General features: G+C 48.9%; 2 protein-coding genes across 4 annotated transcripts in view; both read left to right on the forward strand.

The window, feature by feature from the left end:
• FTSJ3 (FtsJ RNA 2'-O-methyltransferase 3) overlaps positions 1-18,156 on the forward strand; it is an 801,657-nt gene that overhangs the window by 663,910 nt on the left and 119,591 nt on the right. The gene's annotated exons all lie outside the window — the stretch shown is intronic.
• ASIC2 (acid sensing ion channel subunit 2) overlaps positions 1-18,156 on the forward strand; it is a 514,503-nt gene that overhangs the window by 479,313 nt on the left and 17,034 nt on the right. For all 3 annotated transcript variants that reach the window (XR_011325334.1, XM_069786724.1, XM_069786725.1), the window contains exon 3: positions 14,702-14,829. Coding sequence is in view for 2 of the 3 variants with exons in the window: in XM_069786724.1 (XP_069642825.1) it covers positions 14,702-14,829 (128 nt within the window). In the remaining variant the exon portion in view is untranslated. The remainder of the gene's footprint in view (positions 1-14,701; positions 14,830-18,156) is intronic.

Genomic DNA, 18,156 nt, shown 5'->3' on the forward strand with positions numbered 1-18,156 from the left:
CTGAAATGTGCCGGACAGCTGGAGGCAGAAGTCCTTCTCTTTATGGGGAAAGGCCAAAGATAGCAAAGGATTCATGCAGGGGCCTGGCGAAAAAGGGCTCTGAGCCAGCTCTGCTTTTACCTTGTGATCTGGTCACCTTGGGTCCAGGCCAGAGACCTTCAGCTCGCAGGGACGTTGTTTTTGAAGTCTCACTTTCAGGCAAGAAACCCATTTTCCACCAGTTCTGAGCGCCATGGCACTGCGCACCCAGCGCTGGCGTTTCAGCCATCCAGCACCCTCTGCAAACTAATTTATTTTGCGACACTTCAGCACCTGTCACAAAGTTGGAATCTGGTCCAGGCTGCTGGTCCCAATGGGAGCAGAAGGTCCCCCCAGTTTGCTCCTCCGTGATCCAGACTCTTTCACTGGTGGCCTCTCTCCATGACTTCCCAGATGTCTTCCTCCAAGACATGCAGGTCATGGAGATTTGACTCCCATCTAATTCCAGGCTAGGGCTGAAGCAGCTCTGTGGTGTAGCCACATCACAAGGGATGTTAGAGCTGATTCTGGGGAAAAAAATGGCAAAAAATCCTGTTTATTTCGGTGGTGCCCTGATTGAGATGCATTTCTCACACTCTGAGCTCTTACCCAAGCATGCTCCCAAGGGAAAAATTGACACATTTTAATGTTACACAGTGGTTTGTTATACACCATCCCAGGAGCCAGGAACAATTTATCTTCAGTGTCTCATCGTAATGCCCTTCAGTGCAGATATTTATTTCTATAATGGTAGTAATGGCTTCACGGGGTTGTTCATATAATGTTGCATGGCCTTCCATAAATATTTCAATAATAAAAAACAATAATTAAGCATTATTGCTGCAATACAAGTTAGTATTGAACTCGTGAAAGCTGCAAACTCAGAAAAGCAAGAACACTTGTGTCTCTGGCCCCTGGCTCCATCCCATGCCACTGCGGCCAAGGGAGCAGGGCTGGGCTTTGGACAGGAGTGGGCCAAGGCTTTGGGGGCTGGATTTGGTCATTTTGCTACCCCAGGGTGGGATGTTGACACGCAGGAGCCTGCGTGAGCCCAGGGCTGTTGCCGTAATGATGCTGAGTGGGTCCCATGGACGCGGGGACCCTCTCGCTGTGCCAGGGTGAGAATTGAGGTTTCCAGTGGCAAAATCTTCCCTTGGGGTTGGAGTTGGGGTCCGTAAAACATAACGATGCAGATCTTTGGGGCCAGGTAAGAGTGGGGAGATGCCAGAGACAGCCTTTGCATCTTCATAACCCCAATGGTCTGTTTCCCTGCTCGGCTCCCCGATGGTTTCGCTTTCTGGGTGCAAAAGCGGGTGCAGAGCAGGGGCAGTCATGTACGGTGCCCACCAGGATGATGGAGAACCTCAGCCTTTCACCATGAACCGTACAGTCTGGAAGTGAGCTCTGGGGCTCTCCATGAGCCTTTGCAGCCAAAATCCCTTTGGGCTTTGAAAGGGCTACGCTTCTCCTTGAAGAACAAATGATCATGTCCTGGCTCCAGTGCCGCAGTGTGGTATTTAAGCTGTCCATGCTAGCAATACGCTTTCTCTGCAGCCCTGTATTGTTGGCTCCAGACCTTTTGATTTCCAGATTAAATTTATTCACCATCAGCTTATCCTAGTTTGGATATTTTTATTTTTTTTTACAAATATTTTCCTGTTGGTGGAAACACTCTGCTCCCGTCTGGTGTTTGCCTTTGATGTATTTATAGAGAGGATTCATAGCCTTCGTCTCGCCAGACGACACACAACCCAAGCTGTGTTGGACTCCTCCCAAATGCCCGGTTCCCTGCTCCGCTTCCCATCCCAGCAGCTTTGGTGTGCTTCTTTCCCTGTCTCCATCAAACAGGCTCCGGTGACCAGAACCGATGAATGTATTTCAGATGAGGTTCCACTACCAAGACTCTCTGGGCGTCCCCTCGCTTGCAGGCATCATTTCTTTGTGTGTGTTGGCACCTGAGAAGGTGGATTTGGGTGATGAACAGGGTGACCAAGCTCTGAAAGCTGAATTGGAGCCATCCCACCCTCTGTTACTTATTAAAAAGAGATTTCTTGTCTCAGTAAGTCAAGCAGCCCTGAAAGGATGAGGTGGATAATCACCCATCCCTCCCCATGGGCTGTGAAGGAGCCCTAGGGTCCACCTCAGACTTGATGGTCAACTCTGAGATGATCAAAACACGAGGAGACGAACGTTTCCTTCACTTTGTCTCTCTTGCAAAATCCACCTCATCTCCCCAAAATCTCAGCAGGGTCCAGCTATGCCTCGTGCTCCATCCCATCGCTGTATTTCACCTCCTGCCCGGTCTCTCATGCTGCCGTTTTCTCTCTGTGCCTTGTGAAAACTCAGAAGCACCCTCTGGTATCAGCAGTGCCATTTTCCACTTAAATCTCCAGGTTAGCGCTGATTGCTTTTTTTCTTTTTTCTCCCCCCTCCAGCAAAATTCATTGCAACACTGCAGGCCGTGCTAGATGTAATTTTCACAGGTTATTTTTATCAGAGGAAAATATTAGACTGCCTGCTGCCATATGAGATCTGTCTCTGCCCCACCGGCCTCACCGTGGGCAGCGCACTACAACACAATGCAAATATTTTTATATATAGCATCCTCCATATGTGGCGTTGGGGGATGGCAGGAGGAGAGAGGGCTGGTGGGGGGAAACACCGCGGCTTCGCGGGGACAAAGGGAGAGAGATGGAGATGCTGCAAGGAAGCAGTGATGCTTTGGGTTGAAGATGGGACATACAGAGAGAAAGAAAATCCTTTCCTGGTGCAAAAAGGGTTCCATTTTGGTGTGCGGATGATGGGAGTGGTGAAGGCACCTTAGGAGGTCTGTGGGTGGGAAGCTGAGATTGGAGGAGCAGAAGGGACCCTGGGGGAGCATCACATTGTGCGGCCACCCGCTCTCCCTGCTTTGGTAACCCTCATTCTGAAAAATCACTATAAAACAGGATGTCATAAATAAGCTAGCAAATAGGCAGTATGAAATTCTCCACTCCTCAGGCCCGCACACTTTTAGTTTTTCTTCTGTTAAGGTCTAAAATCCATTTCGCTGCTGGGGTAAAAATTACTAGGTGGGGAGTTTTCTAAGGAAACATGGAGGAGCTGAAACTTCTTGTGGAAATGTGTGGAAAAACCTAAATCTCTCTAAAATACCCTGCATCCCAACTGTTGAAGCATTGCTTTGGATGCAAGACCAAGACATTCACACTTGTCTCCCTGAGTTAAAGCAGGGGGGTGGGGTTTCTTTTTATCTTTTTTTCCTTTTTTGTCCCACTTCCAGAAAAGTCAGCTATTGATTTCAGGTCTGTCTTGGTCCTTACAGGACAACACTTTGAAATCTCAAACAAATGCATGAGCAGGAGAAGCATTTCCCTCACCAATGTAACTAAAATACTTCGGGTTTTTTCCCCACTCTGATAGACTAGCCCTTTCCTGGCATTTTGTTATCATAAACAGCGTCTGAGGCGCATCCTTTTCCATTAAAATAAGTGTTTGCTTAGTTGCCGAGTTCACCAAAGTGCTTTGAAATTACATAACTCAAAACACTGACATTTATAGGCAATGCAAATTAAATAGACTTAACCACAGCTATCACTGCAATTCAGGCAGGGCATGGAGTCAAGGTTTCTCAAAAAAACCTGGTAAAAACCTCTCCGCTTGCTGCCTGTCTTCAAATGTCCTTGTACCGGCAGTAATTTTATTTAACTGCACGCTAACTCCAAAGCTTTTCTATCCAGCCCAGCTTTGCATTCAGAGAAATTGCTTTTCTCCGAAAGGATGCAAAAGCGAATGGGACCAGCTCCGGAGCTGGGCTCTGGCTGCAGAGTCCTCCTGCCTGCGGGGACTTCTGTGCTTCAGCCTCCAGCAATATGTCCTGGAGAGGGACCAGGAGAAAAATCAATAGTTGTAAGAGGTTATTACTCATTGGAGTGGCTGCAGAGTGAGAAAAGCAGGCGGGTGATGGGGAGGTATGAGCCTGGCTCGAGAGGGAAGGCTTGTCCTTACGGGATAAAGGCCCAGCAGGAACAAATCCTGGTTATCTGCTGGTGGTGCTGGACTGGTACGAGCTCTGCAGCATCCTCCAGACTGGAAAATTAAGCACAGATCCTGTGGAGGAGCTGGACCTGGCTCAGCTTGGTCTGATGACCTGCATGGACCTTGCAGTCCCACGGAGGATCTCACCACAGGTCAGAGTGGTGATGGTGATGGGTTCACCACTTGGGATGGTGACCCACCCCAAACTTCTTCTTCTGTCCCACTTTGGGACTATCGTGCCTTCCCGTGGTACCCACGTTCCCGGAGAGGTGTCAGGATGCAGAGGGGCTTCCTGGAGGCCAGCGATGCTCAGAGCTGGAAGATCTCCCTGGCACCTCTTTGGACCTCCAGTTTGAGAAGCCATGTCCTGCTAACTTGTCTACCAAGTACACGGAGGGGACATCTCCCTTTCGTCAATGCCAAAAGCTGGCTGGACCCCTGGGCTCAGCCTCTGACGTGTCCCGGTCCCCTCCATCCGTCCGTCTATCCGCCCCAAAAGGGACAGCAGCAGAGCCAGGACCCAGCCTCGGCACTGGGAAATCTGCTTCCATCTGGCTCCATTACCATCCAAAATTAGCAGCAGCTCTTTCACCGTTTAATATTTCAAGATGTTCTGGGGGAAGGGGTGAGGCTCCTGGAGGGGGGGAGGGATGTGTGAGAACTGCTTCTGTGCCTTTAAAACGCATCCTTTCTTATTTTTATTTATTTATTTTGAATCATTTCTGTCCCTGCGGTGGCAGCAGCTTGCTGAAGCGAAAGCTGGCAGATGGGGGGGCCGGCACCCCCAGCTCTGGATGTGGGGAATATTTCTCCCCTCTGGAGGGAATATCTTTCCCTTCCTCGCTCCGTATTTCTGGCAGCAGCTCCCAGGGACGGAGGAGATACCGGGGTGGCTCTGACCAGCCCCCTGATTTTTCAGCTATCCCCCCTCCCATGGTTGCCCTTCCCTGCCACATGGGATTCCCAAGGGATGCTGAGGTGGGAAGGGAATTTATTTTCCTTCCCCACCAAGAAGCAATCATATAAGCAGCATAACCTGGCAGGAGCAACCCTCCCTGCCCTGGCATGACCCCCCCAGTAAAGCAGGTTATGAGACACTTGTTTCCCCACTTTAATGATTAAAGCTTAAGCTTAATAGGAGAGAAGCAAGGAACTGAAATATTCATTTGCTGGCTCCTCACCATCCAGCAAAACCGCTCTAACAGCTCTGGGCTCGGCTTGCTGGAGACCTGCCGGTTTCTCCTGCCCCGTATATTATGTAAGAATCTTTTTAATAATATACGTTGAGACATATGGCCCCTCAGATTTAGTATGCAAATGCAATATGCTTAACTAAAAATAGCGGATATGCTTAATGTAGTTTGTTATAACACCTTCTGTTACTTGGTGAGTAATGAATAGCGGCTGCGCTTTACAGAGAGCTTGGAATGGAGTGAGCAGGCAAAAACCTCCGCTCCAGGCTTGCCTTTTGTAGTGAAGGAGCTCAGCCATGTCCTGTCTCCTGCCTTTTCCAGCACTGTGACCTGATAATTAAGTAGAAGATACCGAAATAAATGCTTAGTAGGGGATTAAATAATGAATTGCTGGTACGAAAGTCTTGGGTCCCAGCTACGCGTAGTTGTTGCTTTATATGCTGGAGCGTTAGCTTGTGTTTTGGGGTTTATATCCCATACGTATTATCCCAGTTTGTAGGAATCGCACAGTGGTTAAATCCCAGCAGTGCCAGGTGAAAGCATCAGCTCTGTGCCCTCATCCCTTGGGATTATACGGCAGAGGCTTTGCTGCTGCTGTTCCAGCCTTTGGGCCATGGGAAGAGAGAGAAGGATGCGAGGTCCATCTCCTGCCCTTCCCAAATCTCCCTTCCAGCCTCTCTCTTGCAGGCTCTGCAGGCAGAAGGTTCTCCTCTCTCCTATTCTCTTCTCTTTGTACAAATCCCTTCTTGCCGTTGTTTCTCACCAAAGCAAAGACAAACAAACAAGAGGTGGCACGTCGTGATGACAACTGGGTGACAGCAGTGCTCCCATTCCCTTTGCAGAGCAGTTGAGGCTGGGAAGCAGCCCTCCGTGCTCCTCTTGCAGCCCCAAGAGCCAGGCTGTCTGTACCTTTCAGATACAAGGAGATGAGTTTTTTTCAAAGTATTCTTTCATTAAAAAAAGAAAAGGGGAAACCCCCCCCCCTCTGAAATACTCTGACTGTATCCCAAGAGATAAAGAGGAAGAATTGATTTACCTCTGTAGCTAATACCACTATCTCGCTTGCCTTTAACACAAGCTGGTGGCCTTTCATGCTGGTAGCTCTTTTAGGTACGGGGCTTTTGGTTTTGTTTTCCCAGAATAAATCTTTAACCTCACAAAGTACCTGATGACTTGCTATAGTGGAGCTTGTCACACAGTGCTTCTGTGCTGCTCTTCATCTGCTCTCCATCACCATCAAAGCCTCTAGTAGCCTTGAGATTGTCACTGATATGCTGAAGCCACGTCTACCTGGGTTGTCCGGCTCCTGGGCGATGTTCTGGGGGGGGTCTCAGGTCAATTCTCACCTCCGTGAGAGAGAATTTGGTCCACCAGGAAACTATCCTTTTCCCCCTGTATCATCCTGACACTGATTATTCAAGAGGACCAGGGGAACATGAAGTCCCTCTTTCAGGTTGTCAGCAGCGCTTTGAAGCAGCAAGGTTTGATTTCATAGCTACAGGGAAGGGTTTGTAGAGAGAGAAGCTGGTTACCTTTATTGGTTCCTTAGTTCTGAAAAGGGAACGCCTGAATTTCCCGTTGGGGCTTGGTTGTGCTTATGTGATCCTATCGTAGCTGCTTATGGAGATTAAGGAGTTGCCTTGGCTCAGTGGAGGGAAGTTACAACACCTTGGACGTGATTCATCCTGCTGTAGACATCTCCCTGGGATGGGATGAATCACTGTGGAGCTGCCTGCCTCACTCCTTTGGTGACAGAAGAAGCCTGAAAATAGATTTAAGTGTCCAGAGCTGGGCACCGGGCTTGTCTGGAGCTTGTATTGGTGCTGTCAGCAGCAGTTGAGTCCTCCAGCAGCAGCCGGGACCCCGGGGGTGTCACTGCAGCATCCACGAGACCCCGGCATGGACCACGAGTCCTCCAGGCCAGGAGAACATATTGGGGAGAAAATACAGTGTTCCTTGCTGCGCTCGAAGGGTTGCACAGGGGAATGGCACCAGAGGTGACGGCCTGAATGTTGGGCTCCCAGCAGAAAGGGGACAAGGTTGAGGGACTTGTCCTTAAGAATAAAGGGCTGGGTGATCTCCGTCAGTCCTCTCTATAGGACTATAACCTGTAGATTGTAGGACTTTCCATGCTATCACCTCCACCCTAAATGTCACATACACCTCCTGGAAAGCAGTTAGTGAGGTTTTCCCCTCTCCTGCAACGGGGACTTGTTTCTGCAGCATCAACTTATCCCCACTCCCTTGGGCCAGCTCTGGTCCTGCCACATTCTCAGGAGCAGCCAAACCACTCCAAAGCTTGGCCAGATGGATGAGACCACAACAGGCTCTCCACTCCTCTGGCCACCCTCTCACGGTGGCTTCTGTACATTTAATTTGTCGTTCTTAAATGCAGGTGAGCAGCCAGGCTGGGTTCAGGCACACTCTGCACAACCCCGCTGGGACTCTCGCTCCTGCCACATCTGAGCAGGACGCATGGTATTTTTTCACGGCAGCTGCCAGAGCCTATGGTAGACATCTCATTTTCATCTGTGGGGAAATTTGTAGTCCCCGATTGCTCCCAAAACAGCAGCCAAAGCACAGCCCACAAGAGCAAAATACACAGGACAAATTTCAAGCAACTGGTTTTTAGTGGGGAAAGTTGCATCGACTTGGTCTCCTGTCAGACGGATGCTATCAAACCTCCCCGAACCCTGTTGTGAATACTTTTATTTCAGCTTCATTTAATCCTGTTACCAAGCAACTTTAAGTGAAACAAAACACGATGCTTCCACAAAAATGAGCATGCACAGGGGGCTGAAACTGGTTTCGCTGCCGTTAAACTGGTTTCTTTATAATTCCACATTTTTTCATGGTAGGTTTGCAGGTCCTGTTTTCTTATAGTTAAGTTTCCATGGCAATTTGGGTGTTTTTTCGTCTATAAATTTTTGTCTAGGAAAAATGTGAACGTTAGGCATGTATTTAAGATTTCTGCACAGATACAGACTGGTTGAAACAGCAGTTGACTTTCCCAAATCTGGGACCACAAGGCACGTCTTCTGGGTCGCTGCAGGTCCTGGCTGCCCCACTGGTGTGATGAGCCCAACGTGCTCAGGAGGTGCTGAGCTGCGGGCACGAACCCCGGCGGGTAATCTGAGGACACGCAGCCGGGTCCCACGTGCTGCTGAGCTAAATGGGAGGCATGCGGGAGGGATGCAGGAGGGATTTAGGGAGTCACTGGGTTGGTGGGAATGGGGACATGGCCATGCCATTTTGCACACCCAGAGCAACTCAGGTTGCTCGACCCCAGTGCCGGGGATGCCAACCTGCCCCGGGGGCTGATGCGGGAGGTGGAGGAGCGCTTGCTCTGATGCGCGTCGTTTCCATGGCGATACTGAGCAAAGGATGCCATAAAAACTAGAGATGAACCTCGAAGTCTCGCAGCATCTTCTGGGCATGTCTGTGCTGCCGCGGCAACCCCCCTGCTCCTGGAGAGCCTTCCTCCTCGAGGGAGATGAGAAACCATGGTCTCAACATACCCTTCATGGATGCGATGCAGCCGGCACAGGGATGAACATCTGTGCATCCTTCCAGATGTTGCGCTTGGTGCTGCCCCTACCCTTTGAGGATACTGTCCCCCACGAGATAGTCCCTGTCTTTGCACCTCAGTAGTACACTGCAGTGTTGAATTGCTCTTTGCAGAGCATAGAAGAGGCACCGGTGACTTTTCCAGCCCCATGACTTAAGTAGCGACTTTGCTCCCATTTTACAGATGGGGAAACTGAGGCAAAGGACAGCAAGCGTCTGGGGAGAACCCAAACCTCCCAGCTCTGTGCTTACTTCAGCACAGCGCAGGAGAAGGCTTATTACCCAAAATAAACCTTTAGGCCACCTTCTAACACAGCCATAATGTGAATCAGCTGAGAAGATACCATCTACTTTTCTCAGATTGAGCCATGTGGGATCTGCTTTGGTTTTCTCCAAGCAGGAGTATCTTCCGTGGAGCTGCCGGTGCCGCCGGCAGAGCTGGCAGGTGATGGCTCCAGCTAGAAACAACCCGTGATTCAGGCTGTATCTTCAATTCCCAATAAATTAGTGCCGAGCAGAGCTTCAGATGTTAATTGCCAGAGAGAAGTGGATCAGTTTGGACATAATAAGGCAGGGGGAGAAGGGTAGCTCCGTGCCTTTGGCAGCATTTCTTATTTTAATTGCAGCTTCTTGCATATTCACAGGGATGAACTTTGTAGCCCGCACCCGAGCGTACAGTCAGCTGGAGCTTTATTAAGATTTTTCGAGCGATGCTCTAAGCAGAAAGCCCCGACGAAGTCATGGAAAGCCAACACCAGAAATAGAAAGCTGTGCAATCTGCAACATACAATGCTCTGCAGCCAGCTTGAAGCACATGCTGAATTAATCCCCAATTTAATTAATGCTACTCTAATCCTTCAGTGAAAAGAGCAGTTCAGAATTTGTTTGGAAACACTGTCCTGTGTACAGTGATATATATTAATGTATTTAAAAATGCAATCATCAAGGAGTTTTTGCTCTATCCCAACCTGGGATGCACTAAGAAATTAATTTACAGGCACTGTCCTCTGAAAAGTGGGACTGGAGATTGAATGAAGGTCTGTGATTGGACTTCCCAACATCACAAAATTAGTTTAAAAGCCATAAGGTAGAAACCAAGCCCCAAGTCACTGGAATTTATTTTCAAAGTTTTTCTGGCATCTGAACCAATCAAAGGGTTTTCAGGTTTATTTTTCACCCCATTGATGGATGATTACAAGAAATAGGCTTAACGAAATAGCAGTGACAGCCTGGACCGGCGCTCAGCCCCATGCCTCCAGGAGGTACCGCTAGAAGCAGCCATTCAAAATGATGCTAAAACTGCAAAAACTGGCAAAACCATGGCTGGGACGTGTCTCTGTGGATGTTCATACCCCTGGTTGTACCTCTCCAGTCTCGGGGTGACAGACAGGGTTTGCTGCAGAGCCTCTTTGGGTTTGCTCTGCCCAGGGACATTCATTTTAGCAAGCTAAATGCACCTAAACCCAGACAGTCTTGTGCTTCTGGGTCCTATGAGACCTCTTCCTTATGCTTGCAGCAAATATTTAACCCACACTAATGCTTCTCAGCCCCAGCACGGAGCTTGAAAATGTTTAAAATGCAACTAATGAGGACTGGTCCAGGCATATTCCATCAAAGGGGTTTGTAGCTGGGCTTTTAATTTTACTCTTTTAGTGGAAAACAGCTATTTTGTAGAAAATGAATTTTTAGGAGAAGTGACAGTTTTTCAAGGCCAGTTTCATGTTTATAGTTTCATCTTCCTGTGTGTTTCCTTCAGGAAAAACAATGAATGCTGCCTGGCTTTTGGCAGCTTTTCTAAAAAAAGGCTGTTTATTTTGCTCTTCTTGTTATTATTGATAATGAAAATTAATAACTGTGTGTTTTAAAACCGAATTTTCTTCTGTTGCGTAGAAAATGCCTTCCCCTCCCTGTCCGTAATTACAGCTGGCTACGTGCCAGGATTTTCTATTTAAAATTGCAAACCCTGTTGCCTTAAGTCTCTTATGGATACTTGCAGGCTATATCTTGTTTGCTTGATATGGATGTACAGGGGTTTACCCACAGATGGACCTGGGCACAGCACCCAGTCGTAGGAAATACGTGGAATGAAGTCAGAGCTGAACAGACCCGGAGCAGGTGCAGAAATAGGCAGAATAATTTTGTATGGAAAAATGTTTCCACAAAACAGTTCCCGTTGCCCAACAAGTTAGACTAAATAGAAGCTTTCTCCTCCAACTTGTCAGGTAATTACAGAAGGAAGCATATGGTATCTCCTCTGAAGTGTTGGAAGGGGATCAACACCAGGCAAAGCGATGGAGCTGGGTGGGATTGGTAGGAGTGGGCGTCATGTGGGAATAACAGGATCGGGATTGAAATTGGAGGAGTTGGTGGGTGCTCAGGAGAGGGTTTGAACCCATTCTGGTATGCGTTCACCCGTCGGGCTCGGGCATCTGGGTGCCCAATGGGCTGCGGAGCCCAGGGCTGGTGCGGTGCTGTTGAGCAGCGATGAGGTTGGATGGGGATGCTCTGCATTGCCAGAGGTTTTGGGGAAAGCTGGCTTGACCCTCAGCACTGGGGTGTTTTGGAGGGTCAGTGCTGGGGAGGTGTTGGCAGGGAGGGGACCTTCAAGTGGGACCCCCATGAATGGGCAAATGCAGGGCTTGAGCAGACAGCGAGACAGCTCGGTCATGTCAACATCCATCTGACATCTCTTGGAGCAAGGGGAGTCTAATTAAGGCTGAGCAAGGCAAAGGCAAGGCAGGTTTTTGTCACTGTGGGTCCCAGTAATTGTCACTGCAATAGTCCCCATCGTGGGAAGGTGGTGGGGAGTGATTCGGGTTGTGGTCATTGGGTCTTGAGCGGAAGTGGAGGCCAAGTGCAAGGATGGTCAATGCCAGTCTTGCTCTGGGAGGCTTCAGTGTAGGGAAAAGCCAAAATAAACCCATAGTCTCTATGCCAGTATCCAACCAACTGGGATTCACAGGAGATGCACTCAAGCTCCACATCTGCCACGTGCCACCCCATGCAATAGCAATGCTCTGTGCCCTAAATCATGACATTACTTGGATACCAAAAGCACTTTTACAACAAGGAGGCAAAAATAAATAATTGCCTTGCGTGGAGCATCGCAGAGCCAAGGCACAGACAAGCAGATTAGCGTGGGCACCAGAGGCATCAATCGATGGGAGTGTGTGTTCAAGAGTGAGCCTTGCAGATCAATGCATCTCTGACTGGTTAAAAGTCAACTCCAGCTGGTTGGAGCTGAGCCCTGACCAAGCACATGGAGAGCTCACCGCCATCCCAGAATTTCACAGAGGTATGCAAGGCCTGGGGAGGCAACTGTTTTAATAAATCCTATTTATCTTAAAATTGTTTTCCCATGCCTTAGATAGAAAAGCTGGGCTTTAAAAGGTTAAGTATTAATAGCCTGCTCCAGCTGCTTGGTCTGCAAAGGCTGCTGAGATCAAATGCTTCGATGTGGAGCTGCTGCTGGTAGACATGTTGCTGCAGGTGCAGAGCGTGAAGTTTTGCATAGCCAACGGGTAAAGCAGTCCTGCTGTCAGAGTGGGGCTTTTAAAATGTTGTTTGCTCCCAAAAGCTGAATGAAGCGTGTGTTTTGGTTTGTGGTTGGCAGGGAGGGTTTGTTCACTCGGTAGGGGATGAAGATGACAGCAGCATGTCTGGCCGAGGGTCTCCAGGAGGTCTCTGGTTCAACCTTCTTGGACCAACACTTGATCAGTGTGGTCATGACATTGCCTAGCTGAGTGTTGAAGCCTCGGAGGATGGTTAGCTGTAAAGGATGTAGATCTGAGTACCGTGGATGCTCATGGTTAGCCTGACAAATCCATGCATAAGCCCATTCCCACCTGTGCAGTGTCTGGCTTCATTTGCCTTGGGAGCTACCAGGTGAGCAGGGTCCAAGAAAGTCCTCTTGGGAGAGGAAGGCTGATCCCTTTGCTGCCCAATTGAGTCAGCAGAGTTGCATCCTCTTAAGCGATGGGTTCCTGAGATCTGTAAACCTCATGTCATCCAGTATCACCTTATTCTACCCTTGTCCTCCTCTGCCCATATCATCCCATGGTCTGGTGTCTTCTGCTGTTGTCTCCTGGCGCACGTCTTTGTGCAGCCCCTGGCGTAACGGCTCTGCAGCTGTGATTCCTTGGTGCTGGGTTTCTACCAGTGCTTCAGACCGAACACAGTGCTGTTAAAAATTGAAATGCATAATAATATAGTAGAAAAATACCAAGGAATAGTAAGGAAATAAAGAATGATTTATGTTTAAACAGAAGCTCTTTAGATGTGGAGGTGGCATTGCTGGGCACAAGCATGGATTCATATTAATGGGTAACTCAGTTTTTAGGCCAAATTATGCAGAGTTAACAACTTCCTTTGCAAATCAGCCCCCCACCCCTTAGTCCCGTATGCTCCCTCTAGTTTGTTCGGATGTGAGAGACCATAGCAGCAATGCTAAAGAGAGAACGGTTACACACCCCAGCTGTGAGAAGATGTCTATGTGATAAGAGGAGCCCAAAGTGCTCATATATCACACTGGGGTCTGGTTTGCATCCCATTAATTCTGCTTCAGAAAGCCTCTTTTGGGTTGGTTTTAGCTTCTAGTGGAAGAAGAGGACTAGATACCAAAAGCACTTTTACAACAAGGAGGCAAAAATAAATAATTGCCTTGCGTGGAGCATCGCAGAGCCAAGGCACAGACAAGCAGATTAGCGTGGGCACCAGAGGCATCAATCGATGGGAGTGTGTGTTCAAGAGTGAGCCTTGCAGATCAATGCATCTCTGACTGGTTAAAAGTCAACTCCAGCTGGTTGGAGCTGAGCCCTGACCATACCTCGAGTTCTTGGTATTCAGCATAGATTTGGGATGTGGAAACCTCACGTCACCTGTAACTCGGTGATGTGTCCGAGCCCATGTGCTGCAAATGCTTTTGTCCAGCTTGGAGCAACTTCAGCTGCCAAAAACATGAGCTCCTTTGAATTTTACACACTTTTTTTGTTATTTAATTACCTATGTTATCTCCCCAGTGCCCTCAGGCCGCGTCAGAGATGGGTCAGCGGAGGTGGGGTGCACCCACGCTTTCAGCATTGGAGACCTTACGGGTAGTAAAAATGTCTCTGTTTGGGGGAAGGAGGAGTTTATTTGTTTTAGTAATATGGGAATGCATTCTGTAACTAAATATCAGCTAGAAGGTAGATGTTGCCTCCTGTTTTCTCTAGCTTGGAAGTACAGATCAAGATGGAGAAATCACGAATCTCTGTGTTACAGGGAGGGTGAGCCCTTGGGATAGGCAGCAGTGTAAGGACCAGGGGTAGTGGCTTTTTACACTGAAAGAGGGTACCAGGACAAGGGGTAATGGCTTTAAACTGGAAGAGGGTAGATGTAGATTAGATGTAAGGAAGAAGTTCTTCACTGTGAGGGTGGTGGGACACTGGAACAGGTTGCCCAGAGAGGCTGTGGATGCCCCATCCCTGGAAGTGTTCAAGGCCAGGTTGGATGGGGCTTTGAGCAACCTGGTCTAGTGGAAGGTGTCCCTGCCCATGGCAGGGGGGGTGGAACTGGATGATCTTTAAGGTCCCTTCCAACCCAAACCATTCCATGATTCTGTGATTCTATGATGAGGAACCTGGAGATGCTCTTGGTCCCAATGGGCAGCAGTGGTGATTTGGGTTGAGTCACGGGTGTGCTCTGCTCATGGCAAACGCTGCTGCTGGGTTTCCTTCCTCAATGCCCAGAAGTCTGATCATCCAGGTGGAGCACTCCCAACTGCTTATCTCCTGGTTTTGAGCAGCACAGATTTACTAGATACAATTTTCCATGGAGGGGCAAACGCGCCCATGCAGGTAGACACCATCCCACCCACCACAGGCCCCTAACCTCCCCCCTTCTTCTTCCAGAGGAGACAACGTTCGAGGCTGGAGTCAAAGTCCAGATCCACAGCCAGTCCGAGCCACCCTTCGTCCAGGAGCTGGGGTTTGGGGTGGCCCCTGGATTCCAGACGTTTGTGGCCACCCAAGAGCAAAGGGTAAGTCCTAAATTTCATTTACACACCAAGATCCTTCCAGTGGATCGATACAAGAGGTTGCTTCTACATACCGATGCCCCTTGAGAGGCATCTTCATGATTAACAGCTATTTTTACGCCTTGCTTCAAATTGGTTGGGATGAGGGCAGCCTTTTCAGCATTGCTTTCCATGCATTGCCCATAATCCTTGTAATTCTGGCCACAGAAGGGATTTAATCCCTGGTAATTTCCCTGCCTTGCTCTCTCATGGTTATGGTTCAGCTGTGGCAGTCGCGCAGTGCATTGGGTACCTTCCAACCCGCCAAGAAAGGATGCTTTTTGCCAAAAGACTCTCACACTCCAAGGATATAAAAAGAGACAAGAGGAGAGTGTTTCATTATGTAGATCAGCATGAATCCTTTCAGGTAGCACAGAAATAGTCACATTATTTATTATAAACTGTGGTGGGATGCTCGTGGCTCGGGATGCATCACCCTCCTCGAGTCCCGACAGTGGCACATCATCACAGTGCAGATGGATGCGATGTGATGTAGCATCATTAAACCCAAATCCTGATTAGGCATATGGGAAACCAGCCAGCAGAATAATTTTTTCCCCCAGCTTGGCCCCGTGGTGCTTTCATTCCCAGCCCTCCTGCCTCATTGCCACTTTCATTTTCCTCCCTGCTCTTGCATCCACCCTCAAATGAGACATAAATCAAGTTGAGCAAAGAGAACACGAGCTGTTGGAGGGTTTGCTCTGATTAAACCTTTGTGGAGATCAGAGCCACAGTTGTTACACTTCAGCTCAGAGCAACGTGAGGAATTCACTACCAAGTATATTGTTAAGGCATCTCTCCATGGCCACCGGGTACCAAAAGACACCTGAAGATGCTGCATTTCAGTGAGCCTGGATGCAGATCTTCCTTCCTTCATTACGGCACGCTTGTGTGTAATCATCCAGGAGATAACGAACGGTGTGGGTTCCCGGTGGGTGAGCGCCAGGTGGAAACTTCTCAATTAAAGCAGAGAAATGTTTCACTGTTGTCAGTTTGTATCTTGTGGGAAGTCCGGTGGGCTGGAGAAAATGAGCAGCTTTTATTAGCACCCAGGGCTCTCGTTTGGAGTGTAACACCTTAGTAACAGCAAAGGCAAAAGGCTCTTCGGGGGCTGAGGCAGCAGCTGCTGAAGTCCAAAGCAGAAACGGGCTTGGAAACCCATCATGGGCATTCTTCATGCCTGTTCCCTTAACACAAGCCCTTCCATGCATCCCCAACGTCCTCACCTCGCTCCACAGCTGCTTTCTGCTGTCCCAGGGGACCCAGCAGCATTCAGCATTGCTTACATGGGGCATGCTGCAAGATAAAGAATCTGGAAGGGTGGAAAACTGATTAATTACTCTTGGCAATAATTACTGGGCATTGAGTTCTTTATCCATCCTCTCTCCCGGGGGCATCTCCTGAAGCAGTCTGGGGGTCTCTGCACACCGAGGCGGTGGTGCTGGGGTCAGCTGTATGCCCATAGCTGTCATTTGGAGATGCAGCACAGAGCAGTGGGGTCTGGATACGGCCCTGGGGTTAGGGCTAACGGCTGGTTATCCCCCACAGCGGCTGCACACGGGAGCCCTTCCCATGTCAGCACCTGCCAGGCAGCTCGCAGATCCTGGGTTACCCCAGGGAGGACAAGTGACTTGCCAAAGGCCACGGAGGAAATCGGTGTCAGAGCAGAGGGCCCCATGTCAGACTAGATATAAGGAAGAAATTTTTTACACTGAGGGTGGCGAAACACTGGCACGGGTTGCTCAGAGAGGTTGTAGATGCCCCATCCCTGGAAACATTCCAGGTCAGATTGGACGGGGCTCTGAGCATCCTGATCTAGTTGAAGATGTCCCTGGTCATTGCAGAGGGGTTGGACTAGATGGTCTTTGGAAGTCACTTCCAACCCGAACTATTCTATGATTCTATGTCAGAGCAGAGGATCCCGTGTTGGGGTCTTGGATTTCCATCCCCAGCACACACATGCCTTCAAGCGAAGCCCTCTCCTCTTTTCTCAGCAGCAAAGAGCAGGATTTTTGTTTAGCTATTTGTCAGCTGTGAAAAATACCTCTGGCAGAATCGGCATTCCCTTTGTGAGACCACATTAGCTCCGGAGAAAAGCTAACTGCAGAGCTGCCGAGGCTGGCGATGGAGAAGGGCATCGCCAGCTGATTACATGGCACTTTGCGTGCCCCGTTAGCAGGCAGGCAGCGCTGGGCAGGGGATCGTGTTGTGCGGTGCAGCCGCCTGATGCTGAAAGACTTTGGCAACACTTCCTCGAATCGAACTCGCCTGGCAGAGCGAGCGGTAATTGGAAAGATTTGTCTTCCTTAAACATCCCAGCTTCAGCAAGATTTGGGAGCGTGGCTGGGAGCTGGAGCCTGCAGCGAGGATCTCAAGGACTTTGTTTTAAGATAGAAATAGCGTAAATGCTGTAGACTTCTAAGACAGCTGCTGTAAATCTTCCCCATCACATTGCCAGCATCAACTATTTCATTATTTCTATTAAAAAATTAGATTTTTTTGTCAGGAAGACAGCCAGCTGAGAGAGAGGGAAGAAAAACATCCCTCCCCAAATCCCTCCTTCCAGGCAGGGGAGATGTAGAAGATGACAAGAAAAACAGATTTGGGGGACTATTAGCTTGAGCGTGTCCCCTCTTCTACAGGTTTTGCCAGAGTTTTGGTGCTGGGAGAGGGAAGGGCACGTTTCTGCTTGGGGACAGGGGTTCTGTAAATGGTTTAAAATTATACTGTGGGCTGCAATGCCTTTACCCAGGAGATCCAGAGGGCTCTTCAAGCTGCCTGCCTGGAGCAGCATTCATCCATGGGCAATGCTGCCTACCCCAATCCCTCCTCTCCATAAAGTCATTTTTTAACCTAATTACAACTATTACAGCATACACATGCTACTGCCTCCTCTAATTACCCCGCAGGGACTGGCTGGGCATCATCCACCTTCTCAAGCCCTGAATGCACATCTTTTATTTAGACCCCTGATTTAGTCTTTTTTTTTTCTACTAAATCTCTACATCTGGGGCAGGCACATGCTGCTCTTTCAATAAGTCAGAGCGAAAGGTGGAAAAGCTCATGAATATCACCTGGAGGACTGACTCTGGCCAGTTATTGGGGTCTTAAGCCATGTGTTTTGCACCATGAAATGATCCTCCAGCTGGAGAATAAGAAATAAAGATAAAGAGAAGGTCATTTCACATCTCCCAGCTCAGAGCAGCCTCTGTGTTAGTTATAAGCACTTTTCCCAGCGATAAAAACAATAGATGTGGAATTGGGTAGACTTGCTTTGGTGTGACAGTGGGA

The sequence above is a fragment of the Haliaeetus albicilla genome, chromosome 7, assembly GCF_947461875.1.
Source record: "Haliaeetus albicilla chromosome 7, bHalAlb1.1, whole genome shotgun sequence".
NCBI lineage: Eukaryota > Metazoa > Chordata > Aves > Accipitriformes > Accipitridae > Haliaeetus > Haliaeetus albicilla.